The sequence below is a fragment of the Cyprinus carpio genome, chromosome A12 (assembly GCF_018340385.1).
Source record: "Cyprinus carpio isolate SPL01 chromosome A12, ASM1834038v1, whole genome shotgun sequence".
Lineage (NCBI taxonomy): Eukaryota > Metazoa > Chordata > Actinopteri > Cypriniformes > Cyprinidae > Cyprinus > Cyprinus carpio.
In genome coordinates, this window is record NC_056583.1 from 5,922,449 (window position 1) to 5,943,928 (window position 21,480).

Consider the following 21,480-nt stretch of genomic DNA (forward strand, 5'->3'; position numbering starts at 1 on the left):
AATAATAACATGCTTAATCATAATAAATATGAATATAATTACAAATAACAACATGCTTAATCAGAATAAATATGAATATAATTACAAATAACAACATGCTTAATTAGAATAAATATGAATATAATTACAAATAACAACATGCTTAATCAGAATAAATAATACAACTACAAATAATAACATGCTTAATCAGAATAAATATGAATATAATTACAAATAACAACATGCTTAATCAGAATAAATATGAATATAATTACAAATAACAACATGCTTAATCAGAATAAATATGAATACAAGTACTAAATAACTAATAATAACAAAACACATTTCCATTGGTGTAATTTTCATGGAAAAATATGTACATTTGTAAAACATATGTACATTTAATTAACCTTAAAGCAATTAACAATATTATAAGATGTTGTCTTCAGCTGGATTCGAACCCCGGTCTTGGTGAACACCTGCAATAGGAAACAGTGTAATATAAATGCGCGAATTTCTCACATGAAGAAACCAGAAAAATTGTATTACTGCGCGCATGCTAAGGAAAAACTGTCTTTGAAACATCGAATTTCACCTTTTCTTTTCTTCGTTTCTCCTTTCTCTTCTCCCCCTTCTCTTTTTCTTCCTTCCCTCTCTTCTTCCCTTCTTCCCCACCTTTAACGGACTATTGTTCCCCAGCTTGAGCGCAGCGCCTTAGACCACTCGGCCACGCTACCATGAGACTTCACATCTGAAAGATTGGACTGATAAAAATGAGCAAGACAGGTGAACGCTTCAAATTTTAGTATGTTGCTTTAGTAACATATCACAAATCTTTAATGATTCATAAAAAAAAAAGTTACAAATGTTATTCGCCAAAAATGAGTTAGCCTACCGACTCGCTCGAAACAAACCCAGCTCAATAGTTTTTTTTTTTTTACTTGTTAATTTTGCAAGTGTCATAAAGCCGAATTGTTAGAAACCTCGTGGAACAATTTGGTAACTGATTACATGTAATCTGGATTACGTAATCAGAGTCCAAAAAAAATTAAGTACTTGAAATTAGATTAAAGTACATTTTAAAATACTCGTAATCAGACTACAGATACTTTTGTTATTGTTTACATTATTACATATTATTTACACAGAAGCAATAAATTATTAATAATTTATTGATTCTCCATAATACCATTTTTTATCTTTTAAATGTTCTAAAATAGATTAATGTTTCTAAGATAGCCTACCAATTATATCAGAAAGTCTTCCAGCTTTGTGGACATTCACACAAAGGCCAGTCATTAGTCAGGTGGCTACACAGCATTTGACCTATGGATTTACAAAATCATTTCGGGTTTAAAAAGTCTTTCAACATTGCATCAACTACTGATGAACTTTTTTTTTTCTATATTTTTTTTTATAGGTTATAACCATGTGTTACTATGTCTTCGGAAGGCTTTTGTCTTAGTTTTAATACACATTAAAATGCACAAAATCACATTATTTCTCATTTAAATGTAATGCAGGCATTCCCAAACATTTTTGTCATCTGAACCTATTTCACCTAATATATTTACTTGAAGTCGAGATTTAAAAATGTTAAAATAAATATTTTAATAATTTATTATTAATTATTATTATATCATTAAATATTAAATATATTATTAAATATAAAATATTTAAATTAAGCATCACATTTGCTTGTTCGTGGTTCTCTGACGTTGATTAGTAGTAAAATTACATTCAGGCAAACAAATTTATATATATATATATATATATATATATATATATATATATATATATATATATATATATATATATATATATGAGTTATATATGAGTTTAATGAAAAGCTAAAAATTAATAAAATAATACAAAATTAAAATTAAAATAAATCGTTTAAAAATAACATCGATTAAACATACTTATATATATATATATATAAGTATGTTTAATCGATGTTATTTTTAAACGATTTATTTTAATTTTAATTTTGTATTATTTTATTAATTTTTAGCTTTTCATTAAACTCACGAACCCCTGCAGTTTCTTTGCGAACCCCAGTTTGGGAAATCTTGAATTAATGTAATGTTTAGTGCGCTTCATGGTGTTAATTACAATGTAATATATTTTCTTAATCTTTGTATTTTTAAATCAGTATGGTACAAGATTGACATATTTAAATCGATGTGATAAACGAGTTAGATCAAAAGTAATCTAAAAGTAGTCTGATTATATTACCTAAAATGTTTATGGATTACGTTACTAACTACAATTTTTGTCATGTAATTTGGCATCAGTATCGAACCACAATTGGTTAGTAATCTACTCAGGTCTGGCTTCACATGTGATGATGTTGACACTGGCTGGAGCACAAAAATATCCGCTCGGTATGTACAACTCTTGAGTGTAATGGGCGGAGCTGTTCTTTTTCACAGTGGCTACGTGCAGCTAGTCCTCACCAGTGTGGAGTCCCTCCCTGTCCTCGCGAACACGCGATGCTACTATGGTGAAGGGTCCCCTCATGAATATTAATTACGTGACGTGACGTGGCCCTAGTGCGCACAGAGCCGTTGAAAAACATACTTAACGGCTCCGAGTGCGGCTACTTGATTTGATTTCGGAATGTGGCCGCTTGAAGGCTTGGCTTATAAATATTAATTTACTCGGTGTGTCCAGGAAACGTTAGCACGAATAAATTATTATCCATGAACTATGCCCTTGCCTTAGTAGAATTCGTAAAATTCCATTGAGCTCGATAACAACATGCGCTCCCCATAAAAGGCCATGTGATTTGACTGTGGTACGTGGCTCTCTTTGAATATCAGAAGGGCTTTTTTTTACTTTAATTTTTTTTAAATGGAAATCTGTTTTGTGTATATTTTAATTATTGTATATTTGTTTCCTTTACATATTCAGATACCTAATATTTCTCTGCATGTGTGTTTGTTACAGCCCACTAGAGGGCTAAATGCAGCTTTGACGTTGTCCTGAGAGAAATCAACAGTCGCAGTCCAGAACACGTAGAGCACATTTCTGCAGAGCCACAGTGAAGCTGTCACCGTACAGTGTGCTTGAGACACAGCCGTAGCTGAAACTTCCGTTCAAACGCGCGATTCATTGATGATTTGGCTTCCTTCTTTAGAAAGAGCGTGAAGTTGATTCGAGATGAGTGATATTATCTGTTTCCTGTTTTCGTTATGTCTTCAATCTGTCAGCTTTATTCATTCTAACAAGGTATGTGACATGCACTTTTGCTTATTCTTGCCCTCTATTATGCTTTGTTGCCATTAGTATTTAATGCAAATTACATTAAATTGAAACTTAAAATGATTGACGGTGTAACTTGAATGTATTAAAATGTCATGCTTTTGTCATTGCAAACTGGTGTTTTAAGTATATTTGGCACAACCATTTGACAGCTCAATGGAATGCATGAACAGGAACAGGTTTATCTCGTTTTGAGATTAACGAATGCCTTCGCATTTGATCAAGCTGTACTTGATCATTCGTTTCTCAGTTTATTTAAAAAAAAAAAAAAAGAGTTAGCTTATTTTTTTTCTTGAAACGAATCTGCTGATGTAGCTGTATTTGACTCTTGTGCTTGTCTAATGTGCTTGTTTGCAGTTCTGGTACACAACACAGTGGGACATCATGGCTGAGGAGGAGCTCATGTTTAGTATGGAGGAGGTGGAAAGTCCTCCGGATGGACCTAGGAGTGGGTGTGCTAAGAGTGGAGTGACTTTCCAAGATTCCAATGCAGATGATGAGGACGATGATGATGATGATGAAGATGACCTCCGTATCTGCCCCATCACCGACGACCCCATAAGCCCAACCAAAGGCTTCTTTGACTACCCAAAGAACGCTGTTTGCAACCAGCAGTTTTCGAATTCATTGCCCAAAAACTCGTTCACATACAGGGTGAGTCTTTCCCAGTTAATCTACAGTTGTAACACTTTACTGTAAGCAACACGGTACAATTGGTTGTGCTAAAATTTAGAATATAGTCATGTATGCACAATACAGCTGGACTTTGAGTGTCATATTGCTTTTATAAAACTGTTACTACATAATAAAATATTAAGGGCACAGACATTCATTATGTTATTGTATTGAGCAAATGCATTAAGTAGCACTGTCTTCCTAGATAAATGTAGTCCTAAGCATGTTAACAAAGGCTATTTTTGGACCAGCATACCACTATTTGTACTATTTCTGTAGTACACAGCATGTTATCCTGTCTAATATCAGAACTTTATGGTACTTACATAACATTTTTTTCAAAAAGGTGCAGTATACAGCAACTGAATGCCACAATGTAACAGCAGCGAATGCCTCTGACACAAATTACATAGAAATGTATAGCCGCTGTTTTTATTTTTAAATTACGTTATTAATATAGACATGTGACAACAATACTAGTTTTTGAAACATTAATCAATGCACACATACGATTTCATACTATTACAATAGCTATATCATACTATTGCAGTAGCTGCATTTCACTTCATAGATGAATACAGTTGTGTATTTTAGCATGACTGTAATGCTGTATCATTATCCAGAACTGGAACTATCCATATCATAATCGTATTTTGGTAGTAATCCAAGAACGTCCTTGGCTTGTTCATGTCCACTTAGACAATGACCTCTCTGTATCTGTAATGGTAAAAAAGATCGCCTGTACCACAGAGAACTACAAAGTTTTTTGTGCTGTTTCCAGAAGCAGCAGTGAACTAATGTACAGTATGTAAAAATTGTTTTCCTGTGTTTTATCTCTGTGACAAACTCACTTCCATATATGGAACTCTGTCAAGCTCTCATGATGTGTCTTCCTTAACCTCATGGACAGTAAATCTTACTGTAAATATATCAGGTTGCATTTATACTAATATTTTTGTGCTTAAACAAGTGGGTTTGTCTATTCCTTAGAACAAAAATGAAATCGAGCAGGATGGGCACTCTGTCAGGTTTGGCTCTTTAACTGAGAAAAGCCGGGTATGTTTAATACAAGTTTCGATTTCTACCCTTCACCTTTACTGTTTCTTTCCCAGATTTTATTAATCCATCTTATCCATGATCTTTCTATATTTCTCCTGTCACCTTATTTTTTTTCCCTTTCATTCCTTCTGCATTTGCTTGCTGTAAGAAGAATATCTATTAGGGATGCAAAGAAAGTGTGTCTGATACAGACAATAATATTTGATATGTTATTGTTGATATGATGGCTAATATTGTAAGTTGAGTACAGTTTACTTTCTATTTTCCAAATGCATGTTATCTAAATGTAAACTTTTTATATTATACAGCAGAAAAGATGCTACTTTTTAGTGCTTTTTAACCTAGCATAGTAAAATACTTTTCTATTCAATAAAAAAAAAACATGTTTATAAACCTATCAACACAGATACTGTGTTGCTTATGAATACCTATATCATGCTATGTCTTATGACACATTGGTAATGTTTCCACACTTTAGGGGTTCCCTGTAAAGAGGAGCCAACGTTTTCCTGGTGTCTGACCTATATTTGTGCTCAATGTCTCTCTGTGACCTTTCAAAAGGAAATAAATAATTTGCTAAATGTACTTTGCCACAGAATCTATGTTTACTGGTTATTTTGAGATATCGTATCTGCTGCACGTCAGGTTTATTTCACTGTTGACACTTGGATCATGATGAGACTTTTATTACTGTATTATAGTAGGGGAAGGGGAAGTCGTGGCCATCATATACTTGGCTGTACGTCATGTCACTTTATGATAATACAGTAAACGAGATCTGTTACAGCTGTTATTCAGAATTTGCAAAGCACAAAGTTCAGGAAATGACCAAAACACTTTCAGCATTGATTCAAACTTTTCTTTGTCCTTTTATTCCTGCATGACCATTATTGTAGCGTTCCTCTTTTCCTCCAGTACCTTCCTTCTTTTCCCAACCATTGTTTTGTGCTTGCACACAGCCGTAAAATATAACGTGGATCTCTACCATCTTCAGTTTTTCAACCCATACAGGAGGATGTGGAAGTTTTTCAAACAACTTAATTTTTTCTTGATCAGGCAACTTGGAAGCATGCTATTGAGAAAGCCAAAGCCATGCCAGATCCCTGGGCTGAGTTCCATCTGGAGGAAATCGAGACAGAGCGCTGCACTCGATACAGGTGAGTAAATATGGGGCCTTTTGAAGTGTTGACCTACTGTTCATGGAGTGGAGGTTTGAATCCAGCAGGAGGCAACACACAAGCAGTGTTAGAGAAGCTAATCTGAATCTTTAGAAAGCCAAGCTACAAGTTAGGTCCTGCTAATCTTTGGGAAAAGACCTGAAAGACTTTCGTTTTTCTCCAAAACACAATTAAATATTTCTCTCCATCCAACCAAAACTTTGACTTGAATCGAGTGGTTTAATGCAGAGACACACTTTATGTGATGAACAGATTAAATGTAGACATATATTCACATCTAAATTTTGATCAATGCACATACAAGAAGCCTCAAATAAGGTAAACAGAAGGTCAACTGTACTTGCTTGATACGCAAGAACAAACCTTATTGATTCTCCCACATCAAGCAAGCACTTTTGAGATTCTGTTTACCAAAAATATCTTCATTCGTGTTTCAAAGATGAACAAAAGTCTTATGGGTTTGGATTAGAGCAACATGAGGGTGAGTAAGTGATGACAGAATTTCATTTTTTGATCAATTATCTAATTAAATTAACAACTACCTCAGCAAAAATATATGAAATATAAAAATTAGTGTTTTGAATAAATGAACAATTTCAGTGACAATGACAGAAACTGCTTTTTTGAAGCTGCTCTCATGTTACTGAAAAATTTCAAATTTGTAGCATCGCTGTTTTTAATTAGAGTCCTCAACACTGAACATTAGATTGATCCTTGTGCCCTATCATCACTGAACTTTAGTTTCTTTCTGTTACCAGTCCTGAGTTTTTACCACTATGCCACATCACAGACACCTGACGCAACTCATCAGTCTCAATCTCATATGATTTCAGAACGTGTAGTCGCATGTTAAAGAGGCACTGTAAGATAACGTCAGATGGATACAAACACAAGGGGTCTGCTCCCAGTTTCAAGACTCTATTTTTAAACATTTGTAACTTCACACCTCTAAAATATCCCTTGACTTCCAGCCAATGGCTGTGTGTCATTAAACTACTGCGTCTGATGGGTTGGTCTACATGGTACACAGTATTCTAGGCAACGGGGAAAAAAAGCAGCACTTACTTGTGTAAATATTGGGAGTTTGCTTTTAGGACTGTGCCCATTGTGCAGTATTTGCTCTTAATTCTTTCATTAACTGTTCCAATGAAGACGAATAATCACTTTTGTGTATTTTTTTCTTCTTAATGTAAAAGATACATATTTTAGGGTAAAATGCGTTTACAATTGTTACGTTTACATCTCCATGTAGCCACATAGTTTGAGGCTGATTTCCAGTTGCTGCTGTGGAAAAAGTTTGAGAACTACTTCTTGAGAATGAAAGGGAATAGAAAGCTATATTTAAAGTGTAAATGTGTTCTTGCTCTTTAGATACAATGCAGTTACTGGTGAATGGGCAAAAGACGACATATATATCAAGGTTTCCTCTCAGGTATTTTGGCACTATAATACACTTGTTTTCTGTGAAAGTAAATGTGTTGGTACTGATTATTTATGTTTTGTTAATTAATTAAATTCTGTTCTTTCACAGGTGTTTGGAAAAGGAGCCATGAGGGAATGTTATAGAGCGTAAGTCAAGCAAATATAATCATATATATATATATATATATATATATATATATATATATATATATATATATATATATATATATATACCCTAGACTAGGTAAATATGACTGTTTATTAATGAGCATTGGTTTTAAGTAAAAAAAACAATTGTAACAAAAGTAACATTGTAATAAACATATTTGTTATGCTTTATAAAATATACATCCCTGTTAGTTTTAGTATGTCCTTTTCTTATTGGTATATCTTCCATTTTTCAAGTGATAATTTGAATGGCTATTTTTAGTTATTTGTTGACCTGTAGTTTTCTTTTCTCTTTCATTCACAGGAAGAAGTTGTCGAACTTTTCCCACAGCAGCAACTGGAAATCAGCCTCAAACTATGTGGCTAAGAGATACATGGAGACCGTGGACAGAGAGGTTTACTTTGAGGATGTGAGGTTACAAATGGAGGCTAAATTATGGGGCGAGGAGTTCAATCGCCACAGGCCTCCCAAACAGGTACTTATTTGGTGGACGTAGTTTGTAAACCAGGGTTAACCACTCAAACAATAATATCATATATGAATTTTGTACTTCTTTAACATATCCCATCATTATTAGGTTGACATCATGCAGATGTGCATTGTGGAAATGACTAGTCGCCCTGGGAGCCCTTTGTTTCACCTGGAACACTACATAGAGGGAAAGTACACAAAGTACAACTCTAACTCTGGTTTTGTGAGGGACGATAACATACGGCTTACACCTCAGGTATATTGGCAAAAATCTAACATAGCTGTATACTTTGTCCCTGGGAAATGATGTGTGGTTATTTATTGGCAATTATGTATTTGTGGTTTCAGGCATTCAGTCATTTCACATTTGAGCGCTCTGGACACCAGCTGATAGTGGTGGACATTCAGGGTGTTGGGGACCTTTACACAGACCCTCAGATCCACACTGAGAAGGGAACTGACTTTGGAGATGGCAACCTAGGTATTTATCAACATCCTGCATTTTTGTTTCTACTTAGAAACTTCATATTTGATTTGTCTTAAAGGAGTAGTTCACTTCTAGAATAAAAAATTCCTGAAAATTTACTCAAACCCATGTCGTCCAAGATGTTCATGTCTTTCTGTCTTCAGTAGCAAAGAAATGAAGGTTTTTGAGAAAACATTCCAGGATTTTTCGCTATATAATGGTCTTCAATGGTGGCCAATGGGTTGAAGGTCAAAATTGCTCGGCTGGGATCATACAGAGCCCTTTGAAGCTGCAATTTAAACCTTCAGCCTGTTGGCCACCATTGAAGTCCATTATATGGGAAAAAAATGGAGAAAGTAAAGAAAGCATGAGAAACATTTGTAGTGATTGTCTATGTGTTTGTGTTTCAGGTGTGCGTGGCATGGCTCTTTTCTTCCACTCTCACCTGTGTAATAAGATCTGTAGGAGTATGGGCCTAACTCGCTTTGACCTGTCCCCTTCTGAAATGGCACAGTTGGACTGCACCAACAAATTGCTGGTTTGTATTGGAAAATAAAGAAGATCCTTATGTAAGCATAACCATGGCAAGAGGGTAGGATGGCCTGAGGCTAGAGTGAGAGATTTGGGCCAGTTGATGGAGCTGCTCAATAGGGACATTGCTATATTTATATAGAGTGCTGCAGAGATGACGCATTTTTGTTGGCCAACCCGAAAGTCAGCATCACCCTGGTTTCCTCGAGAAAAACCCAATAGGATTTTTTCATCAGCTTTTGAATTATTTAAAAAAAGAAGCTTTGTGACAAACAAAAGTTTGATTCTTTGTTTTGTTCATCTGGATAATCTTTGCAAATAAACACAACTTGTATGAATTTTAAAGCCTAAATTCGGTCGTCAGAAGTTAAAAGCTAAACGCAGGCTATAGACCTGGTTGCATGACTTCGGTGTCACCACCATTAAAGGGTTAGTTCACCCAAAAATGAAAATTAGGCCATAAATTACTCACCCTCAAGGCATCCTAGGTGTATATGCGCAAAGCCGACCTCATTCATCATCAGCCCGGAACTGCTTCCGTGTACAACAGTGAGCGCAAGCTAGATTAAATCAATTATTATGTTTTAAATATGGTTATTTTTCTTACAAAAATGCATTGATTTGCTACAGGAGGCCTTTGTTCACCCCCCGGAGCCATGTGAGAAACTTTTTATTAAGGATTGGCACTTTTTATTTAACTTCTTCTGGGCTAAAAAGCACTGCAACACCCACTGAGTCGAATTAAACAGCTTGAAAGTAGAGACCTGCACTCCCGTGGGACCCAACGCAACAGGGTGCGGCGCGGGACAACTCTTGATGGGCGAGTGCGGGCGGGAAGAGACTCGTGTGTGTGTGTGGGATGCAGGAGAATAAAATGATTCGCGGGACAAGTGTCTAAAATATATAAATTGTTATTTATCTGTTGCACAAAAGCAAAAAGAACAACTAATATTAACATTAAATAATTGACATGCGCAAGCTAGGCATAGTTTCTATTTATAACACGTGTTTAAAGGGTTGCGCATTATAGCCAATCACAGACATAGCTGTTGATTTCTGGAACACAATGGCCTATCAGAGGTGATTAACTTAGAATCTACTCACCGCAGTACTGAAATTGTGTGCTCATGAATCCTCTTATTTAAACACACAAAGTTGTAGACATTGTGAAAGATTCATTGTGCTTATATTTATTGTGTTATAACAGAGCTTTATGAGATTGCGATTAACTGAGATGTCAGCTTTTAGTGATAATAAAGGAAGCGCTGCTCGCATTCTGCCATGCCAAATCATGTAAGCAGCAGCCCATGCTTGCTTTTCTGTTAAAAATAACAGTGATTTGTGAATGTTGATGCTTAGCCTAAATAACAAATGTTTTATCAGGCGTGTTTATGCTGGGATGTTGTGGAGCTTAGGAGATGTTACAGAACAATTTTATGTAAATTTCTTTGGATGTACGGAAAAAAATCTATATAGATAATTTTTATGCGGGCTTTTGCGGGTGGTAGCAGGACAAAACATGAATGTTGTGGGCGGGAGTGGGACCAGATAAGATATATTTCTTTGGGAGTGGGATGGAAAAATCCGTCCCATGCAGGTCTCTAATTGAAAGATCAAAGTCAGTTTTTTTTAGTAGTACTACTGGTTTTTTTTTATGGAAGAAGGTAGTCATTTAACCTAGGATGTTTTGAGGGTGAGTAATTTATGCCCAGGCCTAATTTTCATTTTTGGGTGAACTAACGCTTTAAGCTTCAGACAACTCTTTATTAAAGACTTTTCCCTGAAAGTTTACAAGAGCACAAATATAAATGCAATGAGCCTGTAAACATAGACCAGTAAGTAGATGAGTTTACCTGTTCGACATGATGACGTTAATATCCCCGACAACCTCTGTAGGCCCAATTTGCCACAACTAAAATATTGTGTTTACTTAATAGAAGCGGTTATTACTGATGTGTTGTATGTTTTAGAATAAAACATTAAAATATCTTCAGCTTGTGTCAACCATAGATCTTATTTCAGCCATTTACCCTAAAACTCATTCAGAAAACCTTTTGACTTCAGGACGTTGGAACTGGAAGTGCTAAAATGCTAACTCGTTTCTGAGTTTTGGCCAACATGTCCTGCAGCACATCTATAGCTGATATATTGATGTACTATTTTTCTATGCTTAACCAAAAAAATAAAAGATATTCTAAAATATTATGTTTTGGTTCTGATAGTTAATTAAAATATATGTTTTGTTTTGTTTTTTGCTGTGGCAAGTGAAAATATCACTGGAATTGCTGACCTGATCAGGCCAACAGAATAAAATAGCAATGGCTTAGCCCTGCATTCACAAGTTGCTGCAACTGTTTATTCATTTCTGCAGGTTTTCTTAATAAATTCTTTTTTCTCAGCAGCAGTCAGCTAAGACTGCCCTCCGTGGATGTGAAGAGCAGTGTGGTTCGCCCAGGGTCCGGACGACCTCTCTCGGCCACATGCCTGTTCTTCTCTCCCGGCTCTCTGAGACCTTCTCAGTTGATGAAAGCAGTGACACAGACTCGATTCCCTGTTCTCCGCTTAGTATGGGCATCTCTGCAGGCCGATCACCCATGGGTAATCCTGTACTAACCCAGCACTGTGTGTGAATACACTTTAATGGTTCAGCAGAGTAATATCAAATCCCTTTCAAGCCAAGTCAGTGACAGATATTTATTATGTAGGTTACAAGCATACAGTCACAACCTACTTGAGAAAAGAGAAAGCCTGAAAGGCTTAAAAGTGGGTTTAAATAACATTTATAGTAAGTAGTACAACTTGACAACAGTGATATCACACTTATTGCTTTCTTTACTGAATAAAGCAGTATTTTTCAGACAGGTCTAGTTAATGTTATTAATACAGCTTCTCCTTCAAATATTGTCTGTGATAATATCAGTATGTTACAGTTGCCCCCTACTTAAGGCAACAGACAAAACTATGAATTAATCTTTTTTAGGGTCTTTTGCAATAACAGTTTGTCAGCTGTAAGGATGTTACAACCATCTGGAAACCCTTTTTTCAAATATAAATATTTAAAGTACAAGAAGTGCCTCCACTTGTTGTCAGCTGGCTGAGAACTGAAGTGGGTCTACGACTGGCTGGTTGTGATGTTACTAAAATTAGCAGTTCATTTCAATGGGAAAACAAATATACATTTTAAATGGGTTTGGCTATTTTTAGAAAGAAATGTTGTCTATGCTTTCAAAATGCTTTAAAGTTTAGTGTGTTGTTTGACACTTACAAAGAAAAAGTCCACAACCATCTTTTTATATTTTTATACCAATATGGATAACAGAAAACTGCAGTAAAAATAATGGTTGCTCTAAACATGCTTGTCTGCAGCAGTGTGACTTAAATATAGCCACATTTATAAGAAATGTCCCCATAGAAATAAGTATGTTAGCAAGGGTTTGTTTTCCCTAGTGCTCAATTATTCCTCCCTAGTGTATGGTGCACTGCTGATGGTATCTGTGGCTTACTTCATGAATATTAATTAGCTGGTGTTGAAGTTGCTAGGTGACCCTCCTGGGCCAGTGTGCACCAACCTTTTATTGTTTTGATTAGTATTATAAGCACACACATTCTAGCTTGCATATATAAGGCTTTAGTGGAGTATATACTTGTTTAAAAAATATTAAAACTCATGTTGAATATTTAATATTATGATTGGAAACAGCATTAACAAAAGTGATGCAATTAATATCAACAGCAATTAAGCAAAAAGTGATGCAATTAATATCAACAGCAACCTGATTCGTAGTACTATATTTTGTTCAATTAAAACGCATTGGATTGTGTACAAAGAAACCAACCACAACATATTTTATTTGTGAAATTCGTTCTCACATCTGTCAGCAGTCAGGACATTCTAGCTGAAATGTAAAGTTTGTTCCCATATGTAAGGTTTTTTTTTTTTTTTTTTTTTTTTTTTTTTTGCTGTGCATTCATTTTTATTAATTTCCCAACTACTATGTCTTTCGATCTATGTGTGTTTACAGGCTGGTCATTTATGAATGAAATGAATGAGGCACATCGAGCTAACACAGATCACAAGGTCAGTTTATGATTTGTTATATATATATATATATATATATATATATATATATATATATATATATATATATAAAATATATATTTCTTTTTGTGGAAACTGATTTGATTTAAAGTTGATTTTAGCAGCAGTGCAAAGCTGATTACTACTGTGAACTGTCCTTGCATTCACAGGACTCAGAGAATGGAGGAGACAGTGGTTACCCCAGTGAGAAACGCAGTGAAGGAGACTCAGTCGAGCATCAGAGTCAGGTACAGATTATTAGCTGGCTAGACAATGCAATTATTAAAATGAAATATTAAAAAAATGTTGTGTATTTTCATTATATGTTATATTATGTTATACTAGCCTATATTATATTAATCACAACATTGTTTGTATGATTGAGGGTTTTTGATGATTGAGCCATTAAAACCAAACAAATAAAGAACATTTTAAACTAAACTAAGAATGTACAACTGTTGTATTTAAACAAGAAATTGAATTAGAAGCTATTCTTGCTTGTTTTCTTTGTTACTCTTCCAGCTATTAGAGTGCATTTTAAACTTGTGTGCTTGTTGTGTGCTGTACTTAAATGCATCTTAAAATACAGCAGTAATCATTTTTGGGCTCCTGAGATGTGTGACGGTAGGTTTTTACATCATCATTTAGGGACGTCCCTTCTACAACAGACATTTCTCAGAATCGGATGAAGACAGTGTTCGTCGGGTAACTACGAAACCATTGATAAACTCCCTGTATCTAATCATGATAGAGACACCCATCACCCATTGATTCCTAATCTGTTTTCTTTTCATAGATCATTAATTTAGAGTGGTGCCGTTTTGTGATCCACCTGTTATCTAAACCTCTAAACCTTATTCTTCTTTCACTTTAACCTTTATCTCATCTCACTTTCATCCTCTTACTGGTGGCAAGCTCTCCTTTCCCATACTGTAAACCCATATGCAGGGTTCCCATGGTCATGGAAAACCTGTTAATGTCAGGAAATTTTAAACTCTGATTTTAAATGGCATGTAAAATTGTATGTATTGTATGTAATTGACTAACAATTGCTGTTTATGAGTGAAATTTTTTATAAACTATTATTTTTTTAAATCCTAGAAATCATGAATGACTAGAGAAGGCACGGAAGTCTTTAGTCAAAATGTGTAGGAACCCTGCATGTGATTTCCTGCATGCATTGCTTTTTTTTGCAGTAATATCTGAAGTGTTTATTTTTGTGGTTTTCCAAATCTCACAGATGTTAATTCTACCACTTGTCATAGAAACGTTTCATATTTAAAAAAAAAGAAAGTAAAATTGTCAAATGACAGTCTGTTTTCATTGACAGTAAAGGAATAATTCACAGATCAGCTATGCACTGTATTTGATATCACAATAGACCAATGTTATAAGCTAAAGATAAAAGTATTGACACAAGACATAGTTGGATTTTGGACATGGGAAAAGTCAATGTTATTACTCTGGGTGCTTAATAACATACTTTTTTTGTTGTAACTCTCAGCTGACAGAAGAAAAATGGAGTTTTTACCATACATCTCGCTCCCACATACACAGACCCTCCTGTGTGGCAATGGAGGTAGAGAGACTTAACACTATGCTTCTCGAAAGGAAAATTTGTAAATCCATCCTAGGCAAGGTGAGTAAATTGTGTCATGTGTTTATTAACCTGTTAGTGAAACTAACTGACAAATATCTTTATATTGTCATACATTATTCCTTGGGACTCGTCCATTTTTTGCTTGAAGGTGAAGACCCAACTCTGTGCATGTTCTGCAAGACCCCCCTTTCTATTAAACATATTCTTTTTGACTGTTTAATGCAAGTAGAAAGCTCTTTTATGAATTTAGTGTACTTAAGGTCTTATTTGGGAAGATTTTGCCTGAAAAGGTTTTAGAATATTTATCATATGTTAATTAAAAAAATCTTGTACAATATTACTTGCTGTGTTTGTTTGTTTGCTTGGTTTTTATTGCATTTATGTGATATTTGCATTTTTGTAATTGAGTTTTTGCCATGAAAATAGTCCCAGATGCATTAAATAAAATTATACTACTACTACTACATTATTACTTGGTTATGTCAATCACAAATGTAATGTTGTGATTGTTTACTCACACTCACGTCATTTTATAAGATATCTTCGAAACAGAAATTAAGATATTTTAAATCAGAGCGGTTACTGTCCCTCCAGTCAACTTTGTGGGGGTGGTTTCCCGGACAGGATTTTAATTAAGACAAGAGTAGGCCTTAATCTAGAATAGATAATCATGTCTTTTTTAAAGGTTTTTTTCTGAAACATATTTTGTGTGGATTTTTTTTAAATGTGGAATGTGTTGTTATAATATAATTATTTATTTTATTTTTTTAAAAGAGTGTGTTTTTATGTGTATGAGTGTGAGAGGTTGCCAATTAAACATGGAATGAACCAAGAAAAGCTTCAAATTGTATGGAACTGAGAAGCAAATCCAAGAAAAACAATGTCAGCAGAAAAAGGACTGCAACCCATTAAAAAAAAAAAAAAAAAAAAAAAAAAAAAAAACTTTACTGAACAAGAGGAAATATATGTGACCCTGGACCACAAAACCAGTCTTACGTCTCTGGGGTATATATGGATCAAAATTATAGATTTTTCTTTTATGCCAAAAATCATTAGGAGATTAAGTAAAGATCATGTTCTATGAAGATATTTTGTAAATTTCCTACTGTAAATATATCAAAACCTAATTTTTGATTAGTAATATGCATTGCTAAGAACTTCATTTGGACAAATTTAAGGGCGATTTTCTCAATATTTTTTTTTTTTTTTTGCATTTTCAGATTCCAGATTTTCAAATAGTTGTATCTCAGCCAAATATTGTCCTTTCATAACAAACCAAACGTTACAATACCCTTATGACTGGTTTTGTGGTCCAGGGTCACATATTTTAAAGCAAACAAAATAAACTGCACACCTCGGCTGTGGATTAAAAGAAAAGGAAAGCCTGGAAATCCGTTTGTAATGAATTCTTGCATAAATTCTTGCAATCAGTTGTTGTTGTCAGTTTATTATTATTATTTTTTTTTTTATTTTTTTCACATTTTTTTTTTTTAAAATGTTTTTTATATATATATATATATATATATAGAGAGAGAGAGAGAGAGAGAGAGAGAGAGAGAGTGTCATGTTCAGAATTATTGGCACCCTTAGTAAATATGATCAAAGAAGGCTGTGAAAATCATTATGAGTATTATCTCTGAAGGTCTGTATTGCTATTCAAATACAATTAAAATTTTTAGTACACTAGGGTTAGCAGCATGAATTATAAATATTTGAGTTCTGGAGACAGAAAACCTCAAAAAAAGAAAAAAAAAAGAAAAAAGAAATCAAACAGCAGCTACATTACCACGAGTTTAAATAACTTGTCACACACTACTGGATCTTCAATCGGGACTGGGTTCTAAGATCAGATGTAACTTAAAAAATGAGCTTTTTAGCAGCAAACACTCAAGATGGGTTTGGTGCAAACAGGGATAAAAAGGTGGCCCATGTATACAATGAAATATACTGTTGTATCTTTTATGTTGGGCATATTGTTCTGCTGGAGGTAATGGACATCTTCATGAGATATATGGCATCATGGATTCGAGCAAATGTAAACAGATAAAAAAAATGGGGGTCTTGTGGGCCTTGTTTGGATATTCATTCCATAAGGACAATGATCTAAAAAAAAAAAAAAACCCTCATCAAAATCAACACAAACATGGGCCACAAAATGAAGGTTCTGCCATTGCCATCCAAGTTCCCTGACCTGAACTGTATAGAAAACTGAAAAGAGAGTGTGTCAACATGTACTTGGAAAGCTGAAGGATCTAGAGAGATTCTGTATGGAGGAGTAGCATCTAATCTCTTGTCATGTGTTCATGACCTCATCAGGCATCTGATATCTATTATCTTGATAAAAGGAGGTTCCAAAAAGTATTGAATAAAAGGGTGCCATTGACTGTGGCCAATGAGTATTAGAAAAAAACATTTATTTCAGAATGAGATTGATTAACAGTGCAGATTTATTTTATCACAGGCTTCTTTATTCATATTTACCAAGGGTGCCAATCATTTTGTAATTTTATAATATGTATAAAACTGGAAACACAATGAGGCAAGTTGCATAAACTGCTTAGACTAGTCTTAAAAAGCCATTTAAAAAGTCATTTAGTCATTTAATTTATTTTCTTCAAGACTGGTCATAACTTTTTAAAGTCAGTTACAAAAAATGGTAGATTGGTCAAATGTGAGTCCAAAATGTAAAACTGATTACCCCTTGACTAACTGTTAGTTGGTCTAACTAGTTTGTAAGACACCGTCTTAATAGTGTCTATGTTTATGCAACTGGGTTTTAACTGAACTAATTTAAGCCTCAGATTAGTCCTGAAGTAGCTCTTGCCTTCCTCTAGCAAACTGGCCTGTTGAACTCTAGACTAGACTAAGTCTAAGACGATTTAAAACCATGACAGAAAAAGCAGATTTCTCTTAATCTGGTTTAAAGGGCCATTTTATTCTAGGATTAGGCTTAATCTCTGTCTGGAAAACCACCCCTTTAGATACAAAGATCTTAAAGGTGTCAGAAAGCTAATGCATATGAATCAAGCAGTTTATTCAAAGTTTTCTGAAGAGGTACGATCACTGTGTATGATAAACAGATTTAATTTAACACTGAATTGAACATGAAATTCAAATGTGCTTGTCACACATTATTATAATAATAAACATTTGAGCTTCCATGCTTTCCATATTTGATGTGTGTCGTCATTGTTTATGATTGTCCAGCATATAAAGTGATTGTATCGTCACAAGACTTTGATTAAAGCGCTTTTAATTTTTGGATTCGTTTTCTCTTGGCTCATCAAAGTTTTGGTTGCGCAGACTTTCAGTGGAGGGACAGAAACCTCAGGTTTCATAAAAAATGCCTTCATTTGAGTTTTGAAGATGATTAAAAGTCGAATGGGTTTTAAATGACGTAAGGGGATGTAGATGAAGACAGAATTCAATTTCATTTTCGGGTGAAATATTCCTTTAGTACATCTAGCCATGGTCCGCTACCACGAGGCCGGGCGTTTCTGTGAGAAGGATGCACCATGGGACCAGATATCTGCAGTGTACCATTTGGAAAGAGCTGCCATGTGCGGGGAGCTTGAGGCTATAGTTGCCCTTGGCCAATGTTATCTTCAGCTGCCACATCACATTCTACCAGAGATCGAATTAGAGGTGCGCTCTTTTCCTAATCATCTTGTGGTTGGTGAAACATTGTTTTATTTCTCTGCTTATGCTTCCCCTGTCATTTCTCTGTTGTTTTATCTCAGGCATCTGTGGAAAACAGCAAGAAGGGTTTCTGCTTTCTGCTGCAGGCCGCTGAGGCAGGAGACAGGCCTAGTATGATTCTAGTAGCACGAGCATTGGACACGGGTTTGAACCTCCCTTCTGATAGGTGAGAAACGCATTGATCAATTTTTTGTCTTTTTGGACCAACATGTGTTTATTTTGGACTTTGAAAATGCAGGGCTGTGGACTGGAAACACGCTGTGTACTGGTATGACTCTGCCCTTAAGATGACGGACTATGACGAGGGGGGAGAGTTTGATGGGATGCAGGATGAGCCGCGCTACCTTCTGTTGGCACGATTGGCTGAGATGTACCAGGAGGGAGGGCACAACCTGGATGCAGACCCCCAAAGAGCAGGTGAGTGTATCACATGCTCGAGGGGACCTATAGATAACCAGAGACCTGTGGGCCCCTCTACCCCAAATGAAAATATCGCTAGGCTATTAGTCAATAAATAGACATTTCAAGTAGTGCACATGTATGAATGAATTCAAAGCACATAACTTTAGAAACTTCTCTTCATTGTTTCTGCATTCGGTAGATGACAGTAACTTGATCTAAAAACCTTCAGATGACACAGATTATATCCACGTCTGTAAGTTACCAAACCTGTATTCGGCAAACAGTGGCTCTCTTGCAGTGTATGACGTTACAGAAAACTAGTTTTGCAATCCGGTTCCATTCATACAGCAGGGTGAAAATGCGTTTAATGAGTCCTGGAAATTTACAGAAGTGAGTTCAGTTACAGAATGCATTTGTCAGTGTTGTAAACTCCCATATCTAAAAATTATTATTTAAAAAAAATATTGTTTGTCGTGCAGCCAGTAGGCCCCGCCCCAGTGTAAGCCCCTGGGCTTCAGCCCATGGAAGCCTGTGCATTAATGCTCCGCTGCTCATGCTATAAAACACAGTGGTTCTTCTGGAGAAACTCAGATTCAACATTTGAAGTTATTACAGCAATACAATCTTACTGAATCATTTTAGTTACATATGTTTTAATGCATGGGTTTCATCTAGACTTTGTCTGCCCTGTACAAATCAACAAGTGTTCATATACCAAAGCAAAAGCTATGGAAAATCACTGCTTCACAACATCATTCCGTGACTTTAAAAATCTTGAAATTCTCTTCTCTCTTACTCGTGAAGACAAATATCCCTTGAAACCACTGAATCAGAAGATTTAACGACAAAAGCAAGCATTGCAAAAGCAAGAATAATTAGTAAAGTAACTAGTATAAAAAAATGTTTAATGATTTATTATGTCTTTTATATTTTGTAGGTGATCTTTTTACTGAGGCGGCTGATGCAGCTATGGAGGCCATGAAGGGCAGACTGGCCAATCAGTACTACATGAAGGCAGAGGAAGCATGGGCTATGATGGAAGAATGAAAGTGCTTGTGTGGAAAAAAAGCATGAAGATGGTTCCTATTTTGCACCCAGTCCCAGTTTACATGCCGTTTTCAATGCCTTATGTTTTCCTTGGGTCCCTTTGACTTAAGAGAACTAATGCTGATGTTGGATCAGTTTTCTAATGAATGAGAAGGGCATACGCTGATTCAGTGATATACTGAGGAGCTACATACACATATTCTCCTGATTCATTTTTAATTAAGAATAGTTGCACAGTGTCTGCAACCTGTTCAGGTTGCTTCATGGGAATATGTGCGTTATCTGTTATTTCTTTCTCGTTTCCAACTGGATGTTTCTTTAATAAACATGTTGTGACTGTTAAAAAATTGCATCCCTGATTGAACTTCTGGAAAATTGTAAAATTGCTAGTATTGTTAGATCTGATGTCTAAGAATATTAATAGCTATTGCTGTGTTTTAACCTGTTTTCTGTCATTCAAAAAAACTTTCAGAATTCACTAGAATCAAGGAGTGTAGAAGTGAGTGTGATCGTTTTTGCTGGTTATTTTTCAAATGAGAGCAAGATTACAAACAAACAATAAAATCATAATGCTTGTTTAGCCAGAAATATGACCTGTTGTCTTTCAATTCATACCAAGATGTCATTGCACATTAAGAAATGCTAAGATCAATAAATTATATAAGATGGAATTTCATGCATGGCAAGGATGGCTCTAGTTTTACACTTGACAGCACAAAATAAACAAATAATAAAAGTAATTTAAATGTACGATCAAATATAAATTATGATAATGTACAGACAGTTGGTTATTATCGTAAAATAAACCCTGTTGGGGTTGCATAAGTTTCTAATCACCCTTTTTGGAGTTTATTTTAGAATAATGCCAGCATAATATGCAACATAGTGTTATTTTTAATAGATGGTTATAGTAGTATTTATTTATTGTCCTTTATTACAGTATTTATCAGTATTAATTAATTTCAGATAGTTACCATTATTTACATATTAAAAAATACTAATTTTATTTGATATAGACTTACTTGCTAAATTCTGCCTTGGAGTGAAATTAAGTACAGAGTCAGTAACAAACTATTGTACCTAACTAGACAAAAAATAAGTACTATAGTACCATATAAACCCTTATCCCCGTGTATGTTTAGGTATAATATTGCTAATTATCATAGAATTAATACTGATGCTTGCCTTTTCTGTATAATATTAAACTAATAAACTTAATTTATCCATGTTTATATTCCATACTGTACAGGTGATTTTTTTTTTCAATATCTAAATTTGTATATCTTTTGCTCTGTTTGTACACAACAATATTTGTTCATGTAAATTATACAATAATTAAAGAAATTACAGGAAAATAAGTTTGTAAGCATTTTCAATGGGACACTTTAAGTGACCATTATTTTAGTTTTCACATCACTTAAATCATAATTTATAAAG

General features: G+C 34.8%; 1 protein-coding gene across 7 annotated transcripts; it reads left to right on the top strand.

Annotated features, from left to right (window-relative positions):
* Positions 1-632: 632 nt before the first annotated feature.
* LOC122146963 (eukaryotic elongation factor 2 kinase-like) lies at positions 633-20,636 on the top strand. Of its 7 annotated transcripts, none has more exons than XM_042767285.1 (20): positions 633-765; positions 2,932-3,213; positions 3,604-3,900; positions 4,912-4,977; positions 6,037-6,137; positions 7,530-7,590; positions 7,690-7,727; positions 8,053-8,224; positions 8,327-8,476; positions 8,569-8,701; positions 9,097-9,224; positions 11,617-11,815; positions 13,240-13,295; positions 13,466-13,543; positions 13,944-14,000; positions 14,800-14,934; positions 18,352-18,540; positions 18,636-18,760; positions 18,833-19,011; positions 19,934-20,636. In XM_042767285.1, the coding sequence occupies exons 2-20, from the start codon at positions 3,145-3,147 to the stop codon at positions 20,041-20,043; spliced, it is 2,343 nt and encodes a 780-aa protein (XP_042623219.1). In that variant the 5' UTR covers positions 633-765; positions 2,932-3,144; the 3' UTR covers positions 20,044-20,636. The 7 variants fall into 7 exon arrangements, with proteins under 7 accessions (XP_042623219.1, XP_042623222.1, XP_042623224.1 ...); XM_042767284.1 differs by lacking the exon at positions 633-765 and adding an exon at positions 2,579-2,779; XM_042767286.1 differs by lacking the exon at positions 633-765 and adding an exon at positions 2,584-2,779 and having other exon boundaries at positions 11,620-11,815.
* The last annotated feature ends 844 nt before the right edge of the window (positions 20,637-21,480 follow it).

What these genes read in the sequence shown, in the direction of transcription:
- LOC122146963 (XM_042767285.1), top strand. Translation starts at nt 3,145, where the DNA reads ATGAGTGATATTATCTGTTTCCTGTTTTCGTTATGTCTTCAATCTGTC. An exon ending in ATGAGGGAATGTTATAGAGC is followed by an intron (nt 7,728 to 8,052) that starts GTAAGTCAAGCA and finishes TTTCATTCACAG; the next exon opens with GAAGAAGTTGTCGAACTTTT. An exon ending in TGCAGACCCCCAAAGAGCAG is followed by an intron (nt 19,012 to 19,933) that starts GTGAGTGTATCA and finishes TATATTTTGTAG; the next exon opens with GTGATCTTTTTACTGAGGCG.